The sequence below is a fragment of the Bos indicus x Bos taurus genome, chromosome 8 (assembly GCF_003369695.1).
Source record: "Bos indicus x Bos taurus breed Angus x Brahman F1 hybrid chromosome 8, Bos_hybrid_MaternalHap_v2.0, whole genome shotgun sequence".
Classification (NCBI taxonomy): domain Eukaryota; kingdom Metazoa; phylum Chordata; class Mammalia; order Artiodactyla; family Bovidae; genus Bos; species Bos indicus x Bos taurus.
The window spans coordinates 76,957,993-76,976,447 of NC_040083.1; the positions used below are offsets into that span (position 1 = coordinate 76,957,993).

General features: G+C 36.9%; 1 protein-coding gene across 4 annotated transcripts in view; it reads right to left on the minus strand.

The window, feature by feature from the left end:
* GKAP1 (G kinase anchoring protein 1) overlaps positions 1-18,455 on the minus strand; it is a 92,068-nt gene that overhangs the window by 19,946 nt on the left and 53,667 nt on the right. For 3 of the 4 annotated variants that reach the window (XM_027550099.1, XM_027550100.1, XM_027550101.1), the window contains one exon: positions 2,064-2,213. The exons of the other annotated variant lie outside the window; for it this stretch is intronic. In XM_027550099.1, the coding sequence (XP_027405900.1) occupies positions 2,064-2,213 (150 nt within the window). The remainder of the gene's footprint in view (positions 1-2,063; positions 2,214-18,455) is intronic. 4 annotated transcript variants of the gene reach the window in all.

An 18,455-nucleotide genomic window follows, 5' to 3' on the forward strand; every position in this document is an offset into this window, starting at 1 on the left:
TCCTATGAATTACCTTTTTTTGGACTTTCCACTTTTCCTACCTTGTACAAAAACAATGATCTATTAAACACATGTTGTGTACAAATGCTCTAATATTTTACACCATGATTGCCAACTTTCATAATAACAGTGCACGAAAGGCAGGTAATTTCATTCCAACGTAACAGAGCTGACAAGCTGCAGTGCTACATTTTGTGTTATTAGACTTGTTTGATTTCAGAGACTATTCTCTTTCTACTACACTGTCACTTTGACTTTAAAATATCATTAACATTAATAATTTAACTTATGTGTACCCAATTTTGCTCTATAAAGATCTGAAACACCTAATTACTTGCTCGAGTATATTAATATCATTCTTACAATGATCTGAGATGGCTTAAAGAATAAGATATAAACCACAAAGGGGAAAATCAAAATCAACATAAAAAGAGGAAACAAACGCACTACCTGTAAATGTTAACATGGTTGCTTGCATTGTACACAAAATTTGACAGTCAAGACAACTCAGGAAAACACCAAATTTAATTCAGTGCTAGAAAGGAAGAAGCTCACAAGTACCTGAGGGCAGGCAAGGATGTCCCATACTAAGCTGAAAATAAATTTTCATGTGATACAGTGTTTTTATAAAGTGATATTATTTTTATGAAGTCATATTATTGTTGCATTGGAATAAAAAATTCTTAACAGTCTGGTTCCATTTGTGTGTCCTATATAACAACACAGTGTAGGTGTTTAATTTATTCAATGACTGAATCTATCAGAAGAAACAAAAAACTAACATCCACTGAAGACAGTAAAAGGATGGAAAATGGGCTTTTCAATTTGAAATAGCCACTGGAAGGAATTTATTAAAGTCAGAAAAAAATGAATCAAACCACCATTAAGTAGAAATGAGGATATGGCAAGTTACACAACACTGATTTTCAGAAGAGAATATAAACGGGAAAGAGTATTGTCCAGCAATACCTGGTTAGACAGAAATTAAATTGTAATAGAGAAGGCAGACAGTACTGTGAAAGCAAATGCTGCATACTGACATGAAGGGAATGCCAGAAAATCAAGGAAGTAAGGGAAAGCGTTCATGGGGACATGACTCAAATTATTTATTACAAGCTCCAGGCTGAGAAGACAGTTATTGATAGACTAGAGGTCAACAGAAGGTAAAAAACAGATTCATAGTTTAAGAGGAAGTAAAACAGAAGACTGGTGGTTTATGGTGGGAAAAATAAATGCAAACTCAGAGGTCTCTATATGATAGTATCTTTTGGGTTTTTTTCTGTATTTTTCCAAACAGTATTTTAAAATTTGAGTACCATTCTTAGCTTGTGAGCCTTACAAAAATAGACTGCAGACCAACTATAGTTTGTAGCCCCTGGTCTGCAGGACAAAATTCTAACTTCTTATTTTCACATTAAAAGACATTTATAACCTAATTCCAATCTATTTCTCTAATCATGTTATCCCACACTCACTTAAGTCTTTACTTCTTAGATGCATAGTTTTTCAGTTTCCTGAATATTCAGTCTAAATGCTTTTCATTGCTCTGGGCCATTGCTCTTGCAGTTCCCTTAGGTTTTTCTCTGTTTCTCAGTTTATACAGTTATTCGCATTCAAAATCCATTGCAAATGTCACTTCTTTATATACCTTTCCCAATTACCCAAGGAGTGGTCTATTACCTTTTCTATTTAAAAACTTTTTTTTTTTAAATTGTTCCTCTCTCTCTTAAATTCTTCATCATGCTGAGTGATATTCTCTTTACAGTCTACTTAATATCCCCAACTCCCCTGAGTGTCCAAGTCAAGGATGGTCTTAACCATCTTGATATTCCCACACCCCGATACAGATGCCTAACAATACTGAGCACTATAGCACATGCTCAATAAATATTAACCATTAATGAAGTACCTCACACTTTTTAATATAAATATCTATGTGTAATAATGACTAATACACTAAAACTATAGTTTTATACAATCATAATTGAATTCCACTGTTTACATTTTTAAAAAATGAAAAATAATTTCACTTTGATTATAACAGAATTTTCTATTTTACATGCCTGGTTGTGTTCATGAACTGTGTAATTATCTGTTCCATTATATTCTGTAAGCTGTTCTCTTCTTTTTTCTCTAGTAAGAATTTTATGAACATCATCCTCCAGTCTATTGAAGAATCCTCCATCGTGTGACAAAATCTGAGAACTCAATTCCTGTCAAAAATGAATTAAGATTCATTATCAATTAATACAAAAGTGCACACATTTAATAAACCTAGTTGGCCACTAGAAGCATGGAAGATGAAAGAAAAATTATAATAAAGAGACAATCAACCATCTGATTCTTCTCTATCTTCAGGTGATAATCAGCAGAAACACATATGCAAATGTCCTTTTCTTTTTATTTTTTGAGTTGGGTATTTCTTTATTTTTAAATTATTTTTATACATGTACCATACAATTTATCCATTTAATTAACTTGCACAATTATTTTTTTTGTTTTGTTTTGTTTTTCACATTTTATTTTTTTTTAATTTTATTTTATTTTTACACTTTACATAATTGTATTAGTTTTGCCAAATATCAAAATGAATCCACCACAGGCATACACGTGTTCCCCATCCTGAACCCTCCTCCCTCCTCCCTCCCCATACCATCCCTCTGGGTCGTCCCAGTGCACTAGCCCCAAGCATCCAGTATCGTGCATCGAACCTGGACTGGCGACTCGTTTCATACATGATATTTTACATGTTTCAATGCCATTCTCCCAAATCTTCCCACCCTCTCCCTCTCCCACAGAGTCCATAAGACTGTTCTATATATCAGTGTCTCTTTTGCTGTCTCGTACACAGGGTTATTGTTACCATCTTTCTAAATTCCATATATATGCGTTAGTATAGTGTATTGTTGTTTTTCTTTCTGGCTTACTTCACTCTGTATAATAGGCTCCAGTTTCATCCACCTCATTAGAACTGATTCAAATGTTTTCTTTTTAATGGCTGAGTAATACTCCATTGTGTATATGTACCACAGCTTTCTTATCCATTCATCTGCTGATGGACATCTAGGTTGCTTCCATGTCCTGACTGTTATAAACAGTGCTGCGATGAACATTGGGGTACATGTGTCTCTTTCCCTTCTGGTTTCCTCAGTGTGTATGCCCAGCAGTGGGATTGCTGGATCATAAGGCAGTTCTATTTCCAGTTTTTTAAGGAATCTCCACACTGTTCTCCATAGTGGCTGTACTAGTTTGCATTCCCACCAACAGTGTAAGAGGGTTCCCTTTTCGCCACACCCTCTCCAGCATTTATTGCTTGTAAACTTTTGGATCGCAGCCATTCTGACTGGCGTGAAATGGTACCTCATTGTGGTTTTGATTTGCATTTCTCTGATAACGAGTGATGTTGAGCATCTTTTCATGTGTTTGTTAGCCATCTGTATGTCTTCTTTGGAGAAATGTCTATTTAGTTCTTTGGCCCATTTTTTGATTGGGTCATTTATTTTTCTGGAGTTGAGCTGTAGAAGTTGCTTGTATATTTTTGAGATTAGTTGTTTGTCGGTTGCTTCATTTGCTATTATTTTCTCCCATTCTGAAGGCTGTCTTTTCACCTTGCTAATAGTTTCCTTTGATGTGCAGAAGCTTTTAAGGTTAGTTAGGTCCCATTTGTTTATTTTTGCTTTTATTTCCAATATTCTGGGAGGTGGGTCATAAGAGGATCCTGCTGTGATTTATGTCAGAGAGTGTTTTGCCTATGTTCTCCTCTAGGAGTTTTATAGTTTCTGGTCTTACGTTTAGATCTTTAATCCATTTTGAGTTTATTTTTGTGTATGGTGTTAGAAAGTGGTCTAGTTTCATTCTTTTACAAGTGGTTGACCAGATTTCCCAGCACCACTTGTTAAAGAGATTGTCTTTAAACCATTGTATATTCTTGCCTCCTTTGTCAAAGATAAGGTGTCCATATGTGCGTGGATTTATCTCTGGGCTTTCTATTTTGTTCCATTGATCTATATTTCTGTCTTTGTGCCAGTACCATACTGTCTTGATGACTGTGGCTTTGTAGTAGAGCCTGAAGTCAGGTAGGTTGATTCCTTCAGTTCCATTCTTCTTTCTCAAGATCGCTTTGGCTATTTGAGGTTTTTTTGTATTTCCATACAAATTGTGAAATTATTTGTTCTAGTTCTGTGAAGGATACTGTTGGTAGCTTGATAGGGATTGCATTGAATCTATAAATTGCTTTGGGTAGTATACTCATTTTCACTGTATTGAGTCTTCCAATCCATGAACATGGTATATTTCTCCATCTATTAGTGTCCTCTTTGATTTCTTTCACCAGTGTTTTATAGTTTTCTATATATAGGTCTTTAGTTTCTTTAGGTAGATATAGTCCTAAGTATTTTATTCTTTCTGTTGCAATGGTGAATGGAATTGTTTCCTTAATTTCTCTGTTTTCTCATTATTAGTGTATAGGAATGCAAGGGATTTCTGTGTGTTGATTTTATATCCTGCAACTTTACTATAGTCATTGATTAGTTCTAGTAATTTTCTGGTGGAGTCTTTAGGGTTTTCTATGTAGAGGATCATGTCATCTGCAAATAGTGAGAGTTTTACTTCTTCTTTTTCAATTTTGATTCCTTTTATTTCTTTTTCTGCTCTGATTGCTGTGGCCAAAACTTCCAAAACTATGTTGAATAGTAATGGTGAAAGTGGGCACCCTTGTCTTGTTCCTGACTTTAGAGGAAATGCTTTCAATTTTTCACCATTGAGGATAATGTTTGCCGTGGGTTTGTCATATATAGCATTTATTATGTTGAGGTATGTTCCTTCTATTCCTGCTTTCTGGAGAGTTTTTATCATAAATGGATGTTGAATTTTGTCAAAGGCTTTCTCTGCATCTATTGAGATAATCATATGGTTTTTATTTTTCAGTTTGTTAATGTGGTGTATTACATTGATTGATTTGTGGATATTGAAGAATCCTTGCATCCCTGGGATAAAGCCCACTTGGTCATGGTGTATGATCTTTTTAATGTGTTGTTGGATTCTGATTGCTAGAATTTTGTTAAGGATTTTTGCATCTATGTTCATCAGTGATATTGGCCTATAGTTTTCTTTTTTTGTGGGATCTTTGTCAGGTTTTGGTATTAGGGTGATGGTGGCTTCATAGAATGAGTTTGGAAGTTTACCTTCCTCTGCAATTTTCTGGAAGAGTTTGAGCAGGATAGGTGTTAGCACTTCTCTAAATTTTTGGTAGAATTCAGCTGTGAAGCTGTCTGGACCTGGGCTTTTGTTTGCTGGAAGATTTTTGATTACAGTTTCAATTTCCATGCTTGTGATGGGTCTGTTAAGATTTTCTATTTCTTCCTGGTCGAGTTTTGGAAAGTTGTACTTGCACAATTATTTTTTAATATATTCATAGAGTTGTACAGCCATAACCCATTCAAAAAAGTTTCATCAGCCCAAAAAGAAACCCACAATTTACTAGCATCATCTCCCATTCTCTCCTAATCCCTGCCTCCCTCAATTGTTCTCTAGGCAACACTGGTCTACTTTCTGTCTGTATAGATTTGGCTATTCTGGATATCTGATATAAATGGAATCATACAGTATAAGGTCTTTTGTGACTGACTTCTTTCACTTAGCAAAATGTTTTCAAGGTTCATCCATACTATAGCATCTATCAGCACTTCATTCCTTACTGCCAAATAATATCCCATTAATGGATACACCATATTTTATTTCTCTATTCATCAGTTGATGGACGTTTGAATTGTTCCTTCTTTTGGCTACTGTGAATATTGCTGCTATAAACATTCATGCAACAAGTTTTTGTGTGGACATGTTTTCAGATCTCTTACATATCCAGGTATGTATCTCGAAGTAGATTTTCTGGGACATATGGTAACTCTGTGTAACCATTTGAAAAACTGCCAAATAGTTTTCCAAAGTGACTGTACTATTTTACAGCCTATCAGTGTACTAGTGTATGAGGGTTCTAATTTCACCACATTCTCACCAACACTTGTTATTATGCATCTCTTTAAATTATAAATACTCCAGTGAGTGTGAAGTATGTGTGAATGAGATTCATTGTGGTTCTGAATTATATTTCTCTGATGGCTAATCGTGCTAAGTATCTTTTCATGTGCTTACTGGACATTTGTATATCTTTTTGGAAAAATGTTTATTCAGATATTTTGCCCAAGTTTTAATTGGGTTACTTTTTATTTCTGAGTTGCAGGAGTTCTTTATATATTCTAAAAACAACATGACTTGAGCATATTTTCTCCCATTCTGTGGCTTGTCTTTTCACATTCTTGATGCGAAAAGTATCCTTGGTATCACAAAAGTTTTACTTTTGACAAAGTCTAATTTATCCAAGAAATCACTGCCTAACTCACCAAGATTTACTTCTACACTTTGTTCTAAGAGCTTTATAATTTTAGCTCTTACATTTAAGTTTCTGAGTTATTTTTTGTGTATGATATGAAGAAGGGGTCCAAATTCATTCTTTTGCATGTGGCTACCTAGCATTATTTGTTAAGAAGATTATTTTCCCATTGAACTTGTCCTGACATTCTTGTTCAAAATTAATTCAACATAAATATTAAAGCTTCTTTCTAGACTCAACTTTATTCTGTCAACCTACATGTCTACCCTTATGCCATACCACACTGCCTTAACTACTCTAGCCTTGTATTACTCAAAGTTTTACAGTATATTTGAAAACAATTTTTACATATATTTTACACACGAATGATAGAGATGATTTTATCACAATCTACTCAACTATGTAAAATTACAGATTTTGTATATTCTCCAAGAAAAGTATCATTTCCTTTCCTGTCATAAGACAGACTACAGAAAATGCTCCTTTCTCTTTTACAGGTTTTCCCTATGTCCCACATTCTTGAGCTTTAATACTCTCTATTTTACCCATTTCAATTATATTTGTGAGCAAATAACCCAACAGTTCTATGACTGTCCATCCTCTTCCTTTCACAATATCTTAGAAAGAGTCTGAAAGAAAAAAAAACTTATGTATCAGTGCTTAATATATACAAATGATATTTAAAATGCTTGTAGAGCACTTTATATTTCAAAACACTTACAGAAACATCCCTTTATTTGAATCTCATTAACATCATTAAGAAACTGATATAGGAAGAATCATTTCCCCAGAAAATAATCACAGTCACAAGAAGTTTAACTTACCCATTAGTGATTCTCCTGCTAAGTGGTATAGATAGAACTCTAAATCTGCTTCATAAAATACTTCCAGTATATTCTGATAACATTTCACTTTAAAGCAATGAATACAACAATGCTTAAAACACGTTGAGCTTCTATGCAGGCTTCCCTAGTGGCTCAGATGGTAAAGCATCTGTCTGCAATGCAGGAGACCCGGGTTTGATCCCTGGGTTGGGAAGATCCCCTGGAGAAGGAAATGGCAGCCCACTCCAGTATTCTGGCCTTTGTTGTTGTTGCTAAGTGGTGTCTAACTTTTTTGTGACCCCAAGGACTTTAGCATGCCAGGCTCCTCTGACCATGGGATTTTTAGGCAAGAATACTGGAGTGAGTTGCCATTTCCTACTCCAGAGGATCTTCCTGACCCAGGGATCGAACTGCCTCTCCCACACTGCAAGCAGTTTCTTTACTGCTGAGCCACTGGGAAAGTCAGGTATAGCATAATGATGGTAACTAATCAGCTTCTGGATTTCACTACTTTAAAGACTGCAGCTCCAGTCTTTTTGTCTTCTATTTTTTGATGGCTACTGATTAAGAAGAGGTGGCAAGAATACACAGAAGAACTGTACAAAAAAAATCTTCACGACCCAGATAATCACAATGGTGTGATCACTCACCTAGAGCCAGACATCCTGGAATGTGAAGTCAAGTGGGCCTTAGAAAGGATCACTACGAACAAAGCTAGCAGAGGTGATGCAATTCCAGTTGAGCTATTTCAAATCCTAAAAGATGATGCTGTGAAAGTGCTGCACTCAATATGCCAGCAAATTTGGAAAACTCAGCAGTGGCCACAGGACTGGAAAAGGTCAGTTTTCATTCCAATCCCAAAGAAAGGCAATGCCAAAGAATGCTCAAACTACCACACAATTGCACTCATCTCACACACTAGTAAAGTAATGCTCAAAATTCTCCAAGCCAGGCTTCAGCAATACGCGAACCGTGAACTTCCAGATGTTCAAGCTGGTTTTAGAAAAGGCAGAGGAACCAGAGATCAAATCGCCAACATCCGCTGGATCATCAAAAAAGCAAGAGAGTTCCAGAAAAACGTATTTATTGACTATTCCAAAGACTTTGACTGTGTGGATCACAATAAACTGTGGAAAATTCTGAAAGAGATAGGAATACCAGACCACCTGACCTGCCTCTCGAGAAACCTATATGCAGGTCAGGAAGCAACAGTTAGAACTGGACATGGAACAACAGACTGGTTCCAAATAGGAAAAGGAGTATGTCAAGGCTGTATACTGTCACCCTGCTTATTTAACTTAGATGCAGAGTACATATGAGAAACACTGGGCTGGATGAAGCACAAGCTGGAATCAAGATTGCTGGGAGAAATATCAATAAGCTCAGATATGCAGATGACACCACCCTTATGGCAGAAAGTGAAGAGGAACTAAAAAGCCTCTTGATGAAAGTGAAAGAGGAGAGTGAAAGAGTTGGCTTAAAGCTCAACATTGAGAAAACGAAGATCATGGCATCTAGTCCCATCACTTCATGGCAAATAGATGGAGAAACAGTGGAAACAGTGTCAGACTTTATTTTTCTGGGCTCCAAAATCACTGCAGATGCTGACTGCAGCCGTGAAATTAAAAGACGCTTACTCCTTGGAAGGAAAGTTATGACCAACCTAGATAGCATATTAAAAAGCAGAGATATTACTTTGCCAACAAAGGTCCATCTAGTCAAGGCTATGGTTTTTCCAGTGGTCATGTATGGATGTGAAAGTTGGACTGTGAAGAAGGCTGAGTGCCGAAGAATTGATGCTTTTGAACTGTGGTGTTGGAGAAGACTCTTGAGAATCCCTTGGACTGCAAGGAGATCCAACCAGTCCATTGTAAAGGAGATCAGTCCTGGGTGTTCTTTGGAAGGAATGATGCTAAAGCTGAAACTCCAATACTTTGGCCACCTCATGTAAACAGTTGACTCATTTGAAAAGACCCTGATGCTGGAAGGGTTTGGGGGCAGGAGGAGAAGGGGACGACAGAGGATGAGATGGCTGGATGGCATCTCCGACTCGATGCACATGATTACACTTGATTCACGTGGGTGAACTCCGGGAGCTGGGGATGGACAGTGAGGCCTGGTGTGCTGCGATTCATGGGGTCGCAAGGAGTCGGACACGACTGAGTGACTGAACTGAACTGAACCATTACCAGCATGCCTATCCCAAATTTTGTCCTCGATGTTTTTTCTTTAGTGAGGCATAAACTTTCTTTTCAGCCTAAGGACAGAAGTTCTCAAAAGACACCTTGATAGGAAACTATAGAAATGAAACAAAAATAAATAAACCACATACCACCCCACCTCCCACAACATGCACACCTCAAAAGAAAAAAGACAAAAATGCAGCAAGTGTAAGAACACACATTCTTTAATAAGTCTAGCCAATTCAATGTCAATTTTCTGTCCAAATAATCAAAATTAGAAGTTTTCATTTAATTTTATAAGCCCCCAATTATTAAACACTAACAGTAAGTCAGAAGAGAAAAAGACTGGCAAACACAAAATATGAAAACATCTATTCAAGCCACTAAAGATAACTGAGTTATGTTTGTATGAGAAACATAAAAAATAAGAGAATAACCGGCTTTAAGTTCAAAACCTCTGGAAAAGTTATTTTTGATTAGAAACTGCATGATTTACCTCAGAATATGCAAATTTAAAAGTCGTATTGTCAAAGTTACTCCTCCCCAACAAAGACTTATATACAGGCTGGAATCCAGAAATGAAGGTTAAAAGCATAAACACTGGTAATTTCCACTAAATGTTTAGAATAGTTTCAGAGTGATATAATACAAGGATTTAGAAGAAAATGAGAGTGTTATATTTTGGTTTGTTTGTGATATATATAAGGTAAAGTAATTTCCTCCCTTTGGGGTCCTTCTCTTTCTCTTGAGGAATCAGCTAAAACTTAATTCTTTTGGTTAAAAGTTTTAGATGGAATCAAAAATACAAGGGGACATCAGAACCTTTAATATATATATACACATATAACACATCCCTGTATCTATATGCCTATGTATATATACATATGTCTTCTGTCATCCACACTTACGATTGCCGTACAGCCCACAAGGAACCTCAGGCAGCTGCCCTCAGTGCTACCAGATAACTCCAGTGATTCACCCACTGCAGCAGAGTAAGTGTTCTCTTCCCCGCAACATTTTCTTGGCAGAGTCAATATCAATTTAACTAAAATTTTGAGCACCTATTATGTGTCAAGAATATAATTAAAAAGACAGTATGTTATTTGTGCAAGTATAGCTATATAGATCATTGGAACAAAATTGAGAGACAGGACAGAAACCTTCACATTTATGGTTAATTAATTTTTTATGAAAACGTTAAGGCACTTCATTAAAGAAATAAAATTTTCTTAAACAAATGGTTCTGGGAAAACTGGATACAGACTTGCAAAAACTGAATGTGAACTGTTCACATTACACATAAAAATTAACTCAAAATTAGATAATGGAGAAGATTCTGTGAAGATGGCAGAGTAGGAAGCACCAGAAACCTGAGTCCTCACATAGACAATAATTGCACTGGCAGAATCTGTCTGATTTTGAAACAACTATTTTGGAACTCTGAAGTCTGCTGAAGGCTTGCAAATTTCAGGGGAACACTTGGGTGGTATACTGCAGTAAAGTTTAGTCAATTTTATATCTCAGGACAGTAGCAACTACCCATCCACCACCCTTAAGTGATGTGGGAGAGCTGTGTGCATATTCCTGGAGTAGCTTGGACACAACTTATGGGAGCCAGCGTGGGCAGAAAGGAACTTCTCCAAATAATGGGGATCTATGCTCTGGTCACTGGTTATTGTTTCTCATCACAGAGATGCAGACCAAGAGACAGACAGACAGGCAGCCACTGGTGCTGTACTTCCCCCTCATTGTTGTAAGACCCTCCCCCTCCAGCTGAAGTGACTTCCAGTGGATTTAAAAGGCTAGTCCTCTCCCCACACCCACTTCATTTTTTGCTTTTCCATTTTTGAGAACCAGACATTAAAAAACAGGCCACTAAAAAACAACTGCCTATAAGGGGAAAATTAGAAAGTGACTACAAATGCCTAAGGAAAGGCTCACTAAATACCTAAGACACTAAGTTTACATGTTATGTTGTTCTGTGAAACAGACAGCTGATAACAATCAAAAAAACACCAAAATAGTAATAAGAAAACACCAATCCCCGGAAGGGGGAAAATCTGATTTCCAGAGTTACCACATTACTACACTCAAATGTTAGACTCAGTACTAGATTCATATTCCACAAAAAAATCACAAGGCATAAAAGAAACAGGAATGTATAAACCACTGAAAGGGAAAAAAAATCAATAGAAACTGTTCCTGGAAAAGACTTATTTATGGCAGTTATGTTTGACAAAGACTTTAAAACAATGTGTGAACAAAATGGAAATATAAATAGAGATTAAAAAACCTAAAAGATACCAAAAAGAAATTCTGGAGCTAAGAAAGTACAATAACTGAAACAACAAATTCTTTAAGACTGAAAGGCAGAGATGTGCATGCAGAAGAAAGAATCAATAAACTTAAAGATAGGAAAACAGAAATTATCTAGGCTGAGAAACAGAAGGAAAAACATTAAAGAAATGCAAACAGAGCCTAAGGAACCTGTGGGACACCATCAAGCAGGACAACAGACACATTGCAGGAGTCTTAGGAGGAGAAAAGAAAGAGGAAGTGACAGACTATATGAGGAAATAGTAACTAAAAACTTCCCAAATCTGATGAAAGATATGACTATAAACGTCCAAGAGGCTTAAAGAATTCCAGGTAAGATGGATTCAAGAAAGACTTACAGCAAGCCACATTATAACAAATTTTCAAAAGACAATGACAAAGAGAAAATCATAAAAGCAGCAAGAGGAAGCAAGTCATCATATACAAGGATCCTCAATAAAATCATGAGCAGAAACTTGAAGGCCAGAAGATGGTGGGCTGAAATATTAAAAATACTAAAGAATAAAAAAAACTTTCAACCAAGAATCTTTTAAGTGGCAAAACTCTCCTTTAAAAGTGAGTGAAAAATCAAGACATTCCCAGAAAAACAAAATCCAAAGGAGTTAGTGACCACCAGAACTGCCATTAGTGCTCAAGATAGTGCTGGGAAGGTATAAAGAACATTAGACAGTAACTCAAAGCCACATGGGGAAACAAACATTACAATAAATGGGTAATTATAAAAGCCAGTATTACTGTAACAATGGTATGTGACTATACTTTTTGTTTTCTACATGATTTAAGAGACTAACATGTTTAAAAAAACAAAACCAACCAAACAAACAAAAAAAACTATGAAGAAAACTAGAACCTATCAGAAAAGATTTTCTACAACTAAAGACAAAAAAGAAAAAAACAATGAGATGAGTGGAAGGGGTGGACTTATGATATAGTCAAATCCCAAACTCCCCAGGTGCGTGACCCACAAATTGGAGAGTAATTATATTTCAGAGGTTCTCCCAAAGGAATGAAAGTTCTGAGCCCCAAGTCAGACCCCTTAACCCACAGGTGCAGATGAGCCCCCAGAGCATTTGGCTTTGAAGGTTAGTGGCGCTTACCTAATTGAAGGAGCCCCACAGGACTGGGGGAAATAGAGATCTCACTCTTAAAGAATGAACACAAAACCCTACACACACCAAGGCCAAGGGAAAAAGCAGTAATTTGATAGAAACCTGAACTGTATCTATCTGCTCATCTCAGAGTTTCCTGCAAAGGTGAGGGGTGGTTGCGGTTCACCCTGGGAACACACACTGGTGACAGACATACTGGGAAAAATTCAGTGATGTGAATATTGCTGATGTGGTAGCTGACATCTGTGCTCACTAGCTCCAAGACCTGGCCTGTAGGCTACAGTGCTGCGAAGCTTCATGCCAAACAACTGAGTGGGGACACAGTCTCCTGTGCCCAGGCCCTCAGGAAAAAAAAAAAAGAAAGTGGGGAGTGGGGAAAAAGCCTTTTGAACTCAAGTGGAAAAAAACTTAGATTTTTGGTGCCATCTTTGTGTAAAAGTTAACTTGTAAATAAATTATTTTAGTTGACTTGAAAGTAAGAGCTTACAAATTAAATCTAAATATACAAAAAACCGGCCAAGATAAATTTTAGGATCCATGATCTGGGAAATATTCAGTACTGAATTGATATCTGTTACTGAAGGTGGCTTAAGCTTGTTGGTTTGATTAATATAGATATGTCTAGGCTTATCAATGTTAATATTCCTGTTGTACCTAGGTTTGTGTGTGTGATAGCTGTTCAGTCACGTCAGACTCTCTGTGACTCCATGGACTGTAGCCCACCAGGCTCCTCTGTGCATGGAATTCTCCAGGCAAGAATAATGGAGTGGCTTGCTGTTCCCTTCTCCAGGGGATCTTCCCAACCCAGGGGTCAAACCCGGGTCTCCTGCATTGCAGGCAGGTTCTTTACCATCTGAGCCACCAGGAAAGCCCTGTACCTAGGTTTACTAGAGGTCAAATAAGATCTTGTTCTGTTACAAATTTGCTGATAAGAAAACTAACTCAATGTGGAAAAAGTTTTAAGGAAACAAAATACAAATGAGATAAAGAGCTTTAGGTGAACTTTCAGAAATGATTATATTTTAGGATCTCTCCAGATATTCAACAACTTGAAAGTTAAAACTGTGCTAAAATAAATTAGGTGGTAAATTTAGTTGAGTAAATGAACTTTAAAAGTAAGCTGGTATAAAACTTAAATTTGGCTTTTCTGTTAAAAAAGAGACAAGTTTTCTCCTTTGAGCTCCAAACTTGTGTATCCACCTGCTTTCTTACATCTAATTCATTTCCAGCTAACATACCCCATTATTATTATTATTGCCTATTTCTGTATTTGCAGAAACTAGTCTGCAAGTTTCATAAAAGCAGATTTTTTTTTATTATAGTCAAGGTTGTTTACACAGCTCCTGGAACAGTGCCTAGTGCATAGCAATTACATCTTAAATATTTGTTGAATGAATGAATGAATAAATGTCTTAAGTATTCAAAAAAAATAAAAAGAGACAAGTTTTCTGAAGATGTTAAATTGCCTTTGATAACTGATTTTCAAGTTTCTTTACCTCTTAAATGATCTGTTCTACATTTGTCCTTGAAGTATTTAATTGTTACTTTGGCTAAGTAACTACTGTTTCACAGTGACTTATGGTCCTATCTGAGTATCCTAAATCCCTTTGATATTTATTGACAAAACTTCTTAAATCAAATTCTAATGAAGCACTTTTGACCACTAGCTAACTTTGGGATGCTTTAGGAGGCTTCTCAAACATCCTAGAGAGAGATACTGAACTAATAAGGTTCATTTGGTATGCTGAATTGCGTGGGAGGTATTGTTGAATAAGTAATAAACCTCCTTAGGTTATACAGTATGATAAATGTTACTAATATAGATATCCCAGAAATTAAATGGAGTGCCTAAAATTCTGATAAATGTTATCAGTTCTCTTAAAGTGTTGTCACAGCCATAACCAAGTTCCTCTGTTAACTGCACTGTAATCAGATTTTAAAAGTGCCTTTTTAAGTCTTTTACCATTATAGACAGTTATGGTTTTATTCTGATGCTTTTGCAAAAATGCTTCCTCTTCAAGAAGATTTATAGAAAGGACTTTTGGATAAATACAAGTTTCTTATTTTCAGACCATAATGCTGAACTAGGTAAGAAATGAAAGGATTCTAATGAGAAGCCTGATGGCTTTACCAAGATTAACAAAAGGACTGAAAGAACTGGTGAATATGCTTATAACTTACATGGTTTCTATCTGAAAAACTACTGGTTTGAGCCTGTGATTTCCAGGTGTAAGGAAAACCTTTCCCCTCAGACTAATGACTAATTATTTACAGTAATTTGATAAATTATACTTTTGTAAGCAAAGCTGAAACATTTACTTTTTCTATCTGATCCCTCCAAAGATTGGAAACTCTCAGGTTTCCAGTAGCTTTATCAGACAATTTAGGAAGGCTATCTCACTAACAGATAACAGAAATCTCAAGAAATTTTGGAGACCTTAACAAGGGAGGAATTCATGTAGATCTGTTAGGTGAAATCTGTGATAAGCTTTTGGCATGACTCTCCTAGCCCTGAGAGGTTTTTTTAAAAGTTCAGTCCAAAACTCTTCATAAAAGTTTCAGCAAAGCTAAAAAGTCTAAGATCAATAATGGTTATATAGATTGTCAGGCCAAGTTTATTGTAACCAGAGTTATTCTGCAAAGAAACTAGTCTTAATTTGGTTATATTTGGTAAAAATGAGGGTAATTTTGGGAAGAAAAGATGTTTCAATGAATATTAAATGCTGGTTTGTTAATAGAAAAGTGAAAGTCGCTCAGTCGTGTCCAACTCTTTGCAGCCCATGGACTATACAGCCCATGGAATTCTCCAGGCCAAAACACTGGAGTGGGTAGCCTTTCCCTCCTCCAGGGGATCTTCCCAACCCAGGGATTGATCCCAGGTCTCCCACACTGCAGACAGATTCTTTACCAGCTGAGCCATAAGGGAAGCCCAAGAGTACTGGAGTGTGTAGCCTATCCCTTCTTCAGCGCATCTTCCTGACCCAGGAATCGAACCGGAGTCTCCTGCATTGCAGGCAGATGATTCTTTACCAAATGAGCTATCAGGGAAGACCTTGTTAATGGAGGTCTATATCTACAAAACTCATTTCCTGAATAGTTCTTTGCTGTTATGTTGCTACTGCTAAGTCACTTCAGTCGTGTCCGACTCTGTGCGACCCCATAGACGGCAGCCCACCACGCTCCCCCGTCCCTGGGATTCTCCAGGCAAGAACACTGGAGTGGGTTGACATTTCCTTCTCCAATGCGTGAAAGTGAAAAGTGAAAGTGAAGTCGCTCAGTCGTGTCCGACCCTCAGTGACCCCATGGACTGCAGCCTTCCAGGCTCATCCATCCATGGGATTTTCCAGGCAAGAGTACTGGAGTGGGGTGCCATTGCCTTCTCCGCTGTTATGTTATGTTAATGTAAAATTTAACTGAATTTTAAGGACACTAAGTTTCTTGAGGCTTCCCTCACAGCTCCCAATATGGTCAAATTTATAACTATGATGGGGCCCTGTCAACTACAAATTGGCACTTGTCAAAGGCATTTGCCATCTGCCTCTGCAGAGTTTGAACCCTGTGCTGCTGTAGCTGTTGACCTCTGACATGCCCTGAGAAGAATTCAGGGTGGAACTCTGTGCTCCAGGGAAACTGGTGGAGCAGGGTTTTAGACAGATATTTTCAGGAACTGATTTCATGATCCTAATCCTTGCATCTCCTCATATCTAGAAAAGCACTAAATTCCTTCAAGATGACATCTGCTCCTTGTGACTAGCAGAAAATCTTTTGTAAAATAAGTACCTGATTGCACTGAACTCCCTCTTCACCACAATCTTATATGTTGACCTTCCTCCACTTCCTCTTTGAAGCAATTTCTCAGAGCTATCTGAGGTGCTGTCTCCCAGACTACAGTCCTCATTTTCCCTGGAAGAAAACTTAACTCACAACTCTCATATTGTGCATCTTTTTTCGTCAACAGAAGGAAACGAAGATTAGCACAAAGTAGAGAAAAGAAAAATAGAGGGAAAAAAATAAATGAAAGCAAGAGTTGGTTCTTCAAAAAATTTTTTAAATTGACATATCTTCAGTTAGATGGGTTTAGAAAGGAGAGAGAGAAGACTCAAATTATTAAAATCAGAAATAAAAATGGGGACATTACTACTCATTACACAGAAATGATTATGAGAGAGCATTATGAACACATATATGTGAAATAGACTGGATAACCTAGATGAAGTGGAAAAATTCCTAGACACACAAAACCTTTAAAGACTAAATCACCAATAATAGAAAACTGTAACAGACCTATAACTATTACAGTAAAGAGCCTGAATCAGTAATCAAAAATCTTCCAGCAAAGAAAAGCCCTGGACAAGATGGTGTCACTGGTGAATTCCACCATTTAAAGAACTAAATCACGGGTGGGATGGGGGGAGAGGAGGGAGGATCAAGAGAAAGGGGATATATATACATATATAAAATGATGACTGATTCACACTGTTGTATAGCAGAAACCAACACAACATTGTAAGGCAATTTTCTACCAATTAAAAAAGAAAAATAAAAACAAGAACTAAATCAATCCTTCTCAAAACTTTTCCAAAACTCTGAAGAGAAGATAACACTTCCTAAATCATTTCATGAGGCCAGCATAACCTTGATATTGAAATTAGATAAAGACACTACATGAAAAGAAAATTACAGACTAATATCCCTTATGAAACATCAAACAAAAATCCTCAACAAAATACCAAGAAACAGGATTCAGCACTATCCTGTATACTGCTTGAATACAAGAATACAAGTCAACCCACAGAATGCAGGAAAATGTCTTCAAATCATGTATCTGATAAGTGATTAATATCCAGAATATATAGAGAACTTCTAAAACTCAGTAACAACAACCAAACAACTAAATTTTAAAAATGGACACTGTTGGTGGGAATACAAACAAGTACAGCCACTATGGAGAACAGTGTGGCGATTCCTTAAAAAACTGGAAATAGAACTGCCATACGACCCAGCAATCCCACTGCTGGGTATACACACCAAGGAAACCAGAACTGAAAGAGACACGTGTACCCCAATGTTCATCACAGCACTGTTTATAATAGCCAGGACATGGAAACAACCTAGATGTCCATCAGCAGATGAATGGATAAGAAAGCTGTGGTACATATACACAATGGAATATTACTCAGCCATTAAAAAGAATACATTTGAATCAGTCCTAATGAGGTGGATGAAACTGGAGCCGATTATACAGAGTGAAGCCAGAAAGAAAAATACCAATACAGTATACTAACGCATATATATGGAATTTAGAAAGATGGTAATGATAACCCTGTGTGCGAGACAGCAAAAGAGACACAGATGTATAGAAGTCTTTTAGACTCTGTGGGAAAGGGAGCAGGGATGATTTGGGAGAATGGCATTGAAACACGTATAATATTATATAAGAAACAAATTGCCAGTCCAGGTTCGATGCAGGATACAGGAAGCTTGGGGCTGGTGCACTGGGATGACCCAGAGGGAAGGTATGGGGAGGGAGATGGGTGGGGGGTTCAGGATTGGGAACACATGTACACCCATGGTGGATTCATGTTGATGTATGGCAAAACCAATACAATATTTT